The 8,890-nt window shown below is 51.4% G+C and overlaps 1 protein-coding gene across 4 annotated transcripts in view; it reads right to left on the reverse strand.

The window, feature by feature from the left end:
- The window catches only part of AP3B2 (adaptor related protein complex 3 subunit beta 2), a 60,479-nt gene extending 55,726 nt beyond the window's left edge, over window positions 1-4,753 (reverse strand). For 2 of the 4 annotated variants that reach the window (XM_008166776.4, XM_065559676.1), the window contains exon 1: window positions 4,455-4,709. In XM_008166776.4, the coding sequence (XP_008164998.2) occupies window positions 4,455-4,567 (113 nt within the window). In that variant the 5' untranslated portion in view covers window positions 4,568-4,709. Of the gene's footprint in view, window positions 1-4,454 lie in introns of all 4 variants that reach the window. The other 2 variants (XM_005280971.4, XM_065559675.1) reach the window with 2 other exon arrangements.
- Window positions 4,754-8,890: the final 4,137 nt, after the last annotated feature.

The raw sequence follows: 8,890 nt of genomic DNA on the forward strand, positions 1-8,890 counted from the left end.
ATACAGCCCTCTCCCTGGGGAGAGGATGAGAAAACACAAACCACTCGTGACAGATGTCTGTCTAGCTGCTTAATGCTCGACTGGAAGGTGCTTAGATACCATGGTGACGAGACAGTGTAAGAACCCACCTGGATTGCAAACAGGGGAGTTGCAAAGAAAAATGGAGTTTCCCCATGGGAAGGAGAGAATCCCACCTCCTGAATCTCATGTGGAAACTTGAGCCTGGTTCTCTGATGGGGATTCCCATCCACGCTCTGCCCCTAATCAATGGTGCCTTGCTTATAAACAGCAACATACCCCCAGCCCATGGTGAGCTGCCTGCCTGATGAGAAAGTTTGTCAGAAGCTAATGCTGAGCCAATGCTGACGGCACCTGAGCTATCAGGAGCAAGTCGCAGAGTGTTAGAAGCAGCCAGACCAGCTGAGCTAAGTCAAGGTGAGCAGAGGCAGCAGGGAGCAGCCTTCCCCCTGAGGATTTGGGACATGTAACTAATGGAGATTGTTGGCCTCCGAAAGGGCAGAGATGGACCCTTGGGTGCATCCCATTACTTATTCTAGGGAGCAAGATGAGCAGCAGAAGCACTGCTCTCCCTCCAATGAGAAAACGAACAGCTGGTGGCGAGACAGCCACCTTCTCAGTTACAAGCGGCACTGGCCGCATCAAATCAGATACATTCCCAGACAAAAGGCCTCTCCCAGTTAACTCTGCCCCAGGGCTGCCACCCCCTGCCCTGAGACAAACATCCCCCTTCAGCATTAGCAGTGAGCCACATTCACCCATTCCCCTTCCATACTGGGGTATGCACCGCACACCCACTGCGCAGGCTGCCTGGCATTCTACACAGACCACCTCCCATTGACACTCTTCTTCCAGTGCCCGGGCAGCCTCTTGCCTCCTGCCCTGCATACAGGCAAGACCCCTCTAGGCCCCTCTGCCTCCAGCCAGTGGCAGATTGTGGATGGCTCTGTGCATCTGAGTTCCGTGCTCTCACCCCGAAGCCCAGGACTTATATTTAATTCCACGACAAGGGTGTCCAGTCGTGTCGATCTTGGCTCTTCTTTCTAACCTGGACATCTCACAGCCCCACCCTTAACTGCAGTGAGTTCTATTGGAGCTCACCGTACTAAACCTAGAAAATACACCCCGAAATCCTATCACTAACCACTGAAATGAAGCCACCTCTGGAGCAGGACACAGGAGCTGAACATCCCAGGAAAGTTCAGGGCAGGAAGCAAAGAGCACTGTCCTGTCCAAGAGATGCTGCTGAGGGAACTGAGGGAGGCAGAATGTAATCCCCTCCCCTGGAATCTGACAGAACCCAGGGATCAACACTCCCATCCTAGAACCCACAATTTAAAAACCACAGGTGCTCCTGGCCTGTGTTTAACAGCTAATCCCAAAAGGGGCACTTCCAGCACTGACTCGCAAGGAAGATTGCTGCCTCCTGAGTCACCAGCAAGACCATAGCTGGCACCCAGATTGTCCCCTCGCAGGTCTTCTGTCCTGGCACAGCCCTAGTCATCTTCCAAGATCTGACACAACACAATCAGGGATGGTAAAACTCCTGCTGCACCTTTGTGTTGTGAGAAGTGTGATGGCTCAGCACTTCATTTTCATTAATATTTACACACACACACCCACTTTTAAGGGCTAGTCTGTCACTCTGGGCTACCAGTAAACAAGGAAATAAAATCAAGATCTATGTTAAAACAGCACTGGAAAGATCAGAGCTAGCAGTGGGCTAGTGCTGGTGAGTTGGGCTGAGAATCCGTGGCTCTCATTCCTGGTGGGATTTTAAGGTGAGCTGCTGTATTTTCAAGTTTGGATAGGGTGAAATCCAGCCTCATGCAGTGGCACCCAGTAGAGCCCGGGATTCTATTCCTCTGCCCAGGGGAGAAATCCATTTTTGAATCCAACCCACGGTGCCGTTAGTTGGCTTAGTAAACAGCTGCTACCAACATTTCACTCCATTTTTTTTAAACCTCCCCTTTAGATCAGCCTGGCACCATTTTAACCATTGGCCTGAGGTAACATTTTGAGATTAAGGGAAAATTTCCTTAGTTTTTCATTCTCCCGACTCATGGTGAAGAACAGAGAGGAAGGATGGCCCAGTAGTTCGGGTGCCAGCCTGGAACCTACATACAATTCCTGGCTCCACACAGGCTTCTTGTGTGACCAAGACAAGTCCCAGATCCCCAAAGTGATTTAGGAGCCTCACTCCTGTTGAAGTTCATCTAGCTAGCAGAGCACCTCACCCTCCCTGATTGAACTAACCTCGTTATCTCCACACTGATATATACCTGCCTCTGGATATTTCCATTACTTGCATCTGAAGAAGTGAGGTTCTTACCCACGAAAGCTTATGCTCCCAGTACTTCTGTTAGTCTCAAAGGTGCCACAGGACCCTCTGTTGCTTTTTACAGATTCAGACTAACACGGCTACCCCTCTGAAGCAGGACCCATCTTCGCTTCAACGGGTGTTACCTTAGAGGCCTCTGCAGCTTTCTGTAATCTGCATCTGGGTCATATTGTGGCTTTAAGGCCCAGTGTACAGTGACAATCCCAGTAGGAATTCTGGCTGATTCAGCCCTTGATGCAGTACGTAAGAATACCTCTCCTTTGGCAGGCCAGATTTCTATCACAATCCTTCTTTGTCCCACTGGCATCTTCCCCTCTTCCCCAGGCAGACAGCCAGATTCCAATCTTAGCCATAGCAGCAGAAATCCAATCCCTCCAGCAAAGCCAGTGGAGTTAATCCAGATTTACAGTGAGATGAGACTCAGGCCTCTAGTCTTTTCTCATGGGGTCATTTCAAAGGGTTTCACTGGATACCTATACAGATCCAGTACACAGGAAATGGCCCCCGGAACCACTAACAGTATAACATAATAACAACCCTATCTATAGGAATTCTAGATTTGAGATGTTGCCTCAGATATGGGCAGCAATCTACAAACAGCCTTTACTTGCCAATATTGTTTTCCTAGGGATGTGCCATTGCAAAGCACTATGATAAAGGCCTGTATGTGCTGCGATGACTAGACACAAGAAGGGGAGATAAGGGCATCCTGACACCTGAAGATTTGAATTTCATTCCTTGTTCAGAGTAGCATTTCCAGTTTGCTCCTTAGCACAGATTGTTCTTACCTTCTAACCCTAGCTATTGGCAGCCCCATGAGCCCCCATTCGTGTGATTGCACAGGAACGTCTAACATAGTTGGGGTGAAATCCTGGCCCCACTGCAGTCAATGACAGTTTTGCCTTTGACGTCTGTGTGGCCCAGATTTCCCCCTAGGAGTTTAAAGTCATGTCACATAAACTAGATTTGCAATAAAGCCTTGCAATTTCTCTCCGTCTCATGAGATATTGGTGGTCTCCAGTTATGGCGACACACAAGCAGGCATATCATATGCACGGTTCTTTAGATTTCCTAAAAAACCTCAGCTTGCAGAAAGAATTCATTTCTAAAGGTGAGTGTCTTCCCACCAACGCCCAGCAGTGTATTTTATCATCTCATCATGCTCCCAACAGCATACAGGGGGCCCTGACTGTGTCCTTGCATGACACTGCAAGGTGCACTTCGGGTTGGTGAAAAGCCATGAAATATGCTTATGGCTTAACACAGTTTCAGATCAGGGGCTGGATGGGTTCTCCTTTAATTTGAGACCTGGCCAGTGAATTCAGCTCCCTGGCCCTTAAATATGCCACTGGAAACCAGGGCAGCAAAGATGGGTTGTTTGGCTGTTGTAAGAAAAATACCGCAATCTGCATGGAGGGCTATAGGAATCCAGCTTCCACCTGCATGTGGATGTCACATACAGTGCAAAGATTTGCTGCTGCTGCTGCTGCTAGTCTGCAGGACTAGATTTATAGATTTGCTGTGTGTCTATAGTACACAGGATACAGGGGAAATCTAAGCCAGGAACCTGAGTGTCTCCCTGCGCCCAGCATCCCCCCAGGAGCCCTTCTGCTGTAGGTTTGGCCACAAAGCATCTCAGACAAACATCTGGTAGCTGAGAACAAACACGCCCCAGGTGCGATCACATGCTTAGCAGAAGGTGGCTGGGAATCTTTTAAAATTTATTTTAACTCTCACCCTGCTCTTAGGCTTCAGCCAAAGCCTCCCTGAAATCAGCCACCGAACCCCAGGGGCTAGAGACAATCCAGGCGCCCCCTTTTTACCCCAGACCCCTCCAAGGGGGAGCTACAGGCATCTGCCACTGCAATGGCTGCCCCCACAGGCCCCTCCTGGCTGGTGCTGTTCTCAGCGAAAACAAAATGCTGTCCCAAATGGGGGGGGGGGGGGAGAAGGGAAAATGCATTCATGATCCAATAGGCCATGCCCTGGGAATCAGGGCAGAGGATGGCCCGAGCTGGCCCCTTCCAGGCCCCCCGCAGCCTGGGCACCAGCACCCCCCCCCGACCCTGACCAGTCTAGCCGCGCCCCCTCTTACCGTTTGTAATCCGAGGAGAAGATGCCGCCGCTGGCCGGATCGTGGCCATACTCCGGCTCCCCCAGGCTGGAGGAGCCCCCTTTCTCCTCGCTGTAGGCTGGGCTGGCCGACATGGCTGGGAGCAGGGGCTTCGACTAGGGGAAGGCGATGCTGAGCCTCTTAAAGCCACAGGCACCTGCAAATCAGGGATGCGCTGGGGGCGGGGGGTTGCAGCACGGATGGATGCTGCAGTTGATGTCAGCATCATGTGGCCGCAGCCTGCGTAGGCTGGGAAACCCCAACCCCCACCCGGCCGGGAGAGGCAGGGTGGGAGGGGGAGCCTCCTCTTAAAGAGGCAGGAGGCGGCTGGTGCTGGGCTGCTGTCCAGCACAAGATTGGGAATGCCGGGGCAGGGCGGATGGGGCAGAGGGACTCAGGGAAGGGGGCTGTAGAAAGGTTCCAGGGGGAGCTGCAGGATCAGAGCCATCCTCACCCCCTGGAGGGACCCAGTGTCTTCTCCCATGGGGTAACCCCTTTGGAAGGGGGCAGATCAGAGGATCAGGCTAGGCCCTTCTCCGACACGTGGGCTCGGCACAAGTTTTCCAGCCAAGTTTCTTTTCACAGTGAAAAATGGGGCTTTTGCCCCAATGTGACTGTCCCCAGAGAGTGTGTGCATGCCCCACCTTGTCTGATGCCTGGGTGACAAACCAGGGAGTTCTGTTTTCAGCCATTTCCCACAGGAAGGTTTTGATTTTTGGCCCCCAAAACCTGAAAAATTCTCCTTTGGGGTTGAAGGGTTTTTGACAAAACATCTAACTTTTTGGGGAGTGGGAGGGAGGGGGGCGGGGGAGAGATCATTTTTCAATGTCACCCTGTGTAAAAACCTGAGTGCCAGAAATGGGTGTTCACTAGTTATGGGAAATAAAACAGTGGCCAGAAAAATGGCTAAGGGTTACAAAGGCAAATAGACGGCTAAAAACCAAACTACATGAACACAGCTGAGGAGAACAGGAGAGGAGGCCGTTCACAGTTTTTATAACCTCCCACCTCTGCCCCTTTCTCCAATTAGGGCCAGTCTTGCCCGGGTGTCGTTACACTTGCCCAGAGCCACCCCAGCCAAACCCAGCTGCCCTTGAGCGAGGCCTCTGGAGTGACAAGGAAATCTGCCCTGAATCCTTGTTTGCAAAGGTGTGCAGCAGGAGCCCAGCGCTGGGACTTTCTCACTGATTCAAGCCCCAGGAAGGCCCCAGCATTAGGACCAGAACACGCAGGACCTTCCTCAATACCTCCTTGGCTGGCCAGCCACTCATACTTATTGACACTGGCTATTAGTACGTCTGTGACCCCAGAAGCAGGGTGGCAAGCAAAGAAGCAGGATAAGAGGGGTGGGACCTACTCCCAACCTCTAGGGTGCTTTGAGGACACCTGGTCATGGGGCTGAAGCAGCACAGGCCATCTCCATAGCCCAGTTACCGGAGAGGCCTGGGGGTTGTATGTTAATTGGCCTTCTTATGCAGGCTGAAGTCCCTGCATTGGTCGCTGGGGCAGCTGGACACAGCACTCCCTACCTGCAGTGAAGAGCATCAGGCCATAGGCTACCGCAAGAGAGGTGCTGACACCAGCATGTCTGTCAGACCAGCTGATGCTTTGCTGATATGGAGACAGCCAAATGGGTGCTAGTCCAACCCCCTGGAGGCCTGCCCACTGGCGCCTGCTGCCCCTTCCTGACAGGACCAGAATGTGGAGTGAGGGCTCCACTGCTTGGGATGTTTAAAACAGGTGACTTCTAGGGCCTGCTATTGGCTGCACTGATGGGTGTTTGTGCCCCACTCTGCCAAAGGGTCACTGGGAACAGGAGACCGTCTCTGGGCTGGGCACTGCTGCTGGTGAGGATCATCTCCACAGTCGCCTCTAACACAGCTCAGGCTGCACCAGCTGCAGACAACTGTGCCCGTAACAGGAGCAGCCCCAGGAGTTCCCAGCTGACTCTCCATACAGAGAAACTCAGCGGCATTGCCCAGATCTGCAGGATGGTCGGGGCAGGAACACGCAGCTCTTTGGGAAACCTGCTTCCCACTCTCTCCGGTGTAATGAGCCACAGGGAGCTGGGCTCCCCTGCAGCCCAGTCCCTGCAGTAAAGGTTATAACCCAGCCTGGATCTTGTTCCCATGTGCGCTGAGGTCAGTTGCAAAGCTACTGTCAGATCTGGGCCCTATAAGGAGCATCAGGAAGCTTTTTCTCTGGGAAAGAGCGCCCTCTAGTGACACACAGCGCCCTTAACTCTACGGCTGATAAACACACAAACTTCAGTGAGAGTAAGGGCTGCATCAGAACACACCTATCCATGCAAAATATTCAAAGCAGGGAACTAAATAAAAGGAGGAGTCTCCTATACTCCTTGCTGCTTTCACATTGCTAATAATGGGTCCATAATTCACTCCAAAGGTTTCACTTCTACCTCCAGCAGATTCTGAAAAGGGATGTTACTCCAACCTCACCAGACCACAGATCCTTGACAGAGACCCCAGGTGCTCCTATATCAATAGATCAGCACATCTGCCTGTCCTATAATCCATGCACTGCAGGAGTTAGTCTGACTTAACAGTGCTGAGGCCGCTGTGACAGTTTTGTCATAGAATATCAGGGTTGGAAGGGACCTCAGGAGGTCATCTAGTCCAACCCCCTGCTCAAAGCAGGACCAATCCCCAGACAGATTTTTACCCCAGATCCCTAAATGGCCTCCCCCCCATCAAGGATTGAACTCACAATGATGGGTTTAGCAGGCCAATGCGCAAACCACTGAGCTGTCTCTCCCAGTGCAAATGTTTTTCTAGTGCTTGCAAAACGGGACTGAGAAAAGGTGAGTCAATCAAGACAAAGGCTTCAAAAAGGGGTGATTTGGGACCCTTAGTGCTCTCTCTGTATTAGGGATGTAAAATATTAAACAGTTAACCGATAAGTATTAGTCTTACAGTTAATATATTGCAGTTAATGTTTCAAACAGATTGTCAGCAACCCTAACCCTGGACCCCACTGTATGGGGCTGGGCGGCAGCCCCGGACCCTGACCCCCAGTGTGTGGGGCCGGGCGGCAGTCCCAGACCCTGACCCTGTTGTGTAAGACTGGGCAGCAGCCCAGACCCTGACTCCTGTCATGTGGGGCCCGGCAGCAGCCCCAGACCCTGGACCCCGACCCCCGCAACGTGGGGTAGATTGTGAACTTGTTAACGATTAAATGGTTAACCAATATAATTTTAATAGTTTAAACGGGTACTTTTAAAAACGATATTTACATCCCTATTGTGTATCACCCCTGCTTTCACCAAAACACCATGAACATTTCTAATAGTACTCAAAGTTCACAGTTTGGGGTTTTGGTGGTTTTGAGGTTTGTTTTTGTTTCGCTACTTTAAGCAGATTTTTACAAAATAAAGGGTTAAAGCTCTTGTTAAACTGACAACTTCTAATGGCACCTTGATCCCGGACTTGCCATCAGCACCTCCAGAATTGCTTATGATTTGTATTGCGGTAGCACCTCGGAGCCAGGGAGCAGGACCCAACCGTGCTAAGAGCTGCACAAACAACAAAAAGATGCTCCCAGCCCTGCTATGTTTCAGAGTCCTTCCTATCAGCAGTTCTTCTGGCGATTTTGGGGCACAGGCAGTGCCTGGAATGCTATCAATAGCTCTTGCCCCATGGGAAAGCCAGAAGTCCCCATTCCCATGGCAGTGGGTGCTCCAGTGGGAGTCAGGGAGCAACTCCAGTGTATCTTGTGTCCATCTATGCACAGCCCCCTCCTCAGAGCAGCTCTGGGGAGCCTAGGTCCCTGAGCATTGTAAACCCTGGAAATCCAGCAAGTGTATGTGAGTGTAGGAGGAAGAGCGGGGAAGAGTTGCTCAAGTCCCCTGTATCCGTGTCACTCGCCAGTCACTGTTGTTTCACTGCAGAGCTTCACAGCTTGTGTGAGCGCCAAGGAGGAGCTGTGCAGCAATGTGAATTTAGTGGCCAGAACAGGGGCGCACCGGTAGCTGTGAATGTCACATCTGAGCAATAACCTGTGTTACAGCCAGAGCTGCTTGCGAAGTGAGATGACCTTGAGGCACTCAGTGACAACGCAACGTTTAATCTCAGTTGACGTTTTGCCACAAAGATTGGCTGGGGGACTCGGGTGCGTGTAGCTCTCGACATGACTTTGAATTCACTTTTTAAAAACGCAGGACTGCCTTTACTTGGTTCTTTCCAAGATTTTTTTTTCATGGAGGGATGGGGATAGAATGGGGCAGATTCTTTTTCCCCCTTCTTGTTTCCTTTTTTATTGTCTAGAAGCTAGATCCTGGGATTTGCTACAGCCCCTCTGGAATGCCCTGGGGAGCAAAGGGAACATAGTGTCCTGGGAATTGCCCCACCATAGATGACTCCTCGGGGGTGTTCCCAGCAGAAGGAGGTGTGGCTGGAACA

The sequence above is a fragment of the Chrysemys picta genome, chromosome 10 (assembly GCF_011386835.1).
Source record: "Chrysemys picta bellii isolate R12L10 chromosome 10, ASM1138683v2, whole genome shotgun sequence".
NCBI classification, from domain to species: Eukaryota; Metazoa; Chordata; order Testudines; family Emydidae; genus Chrysemys; species Chrysemys picta.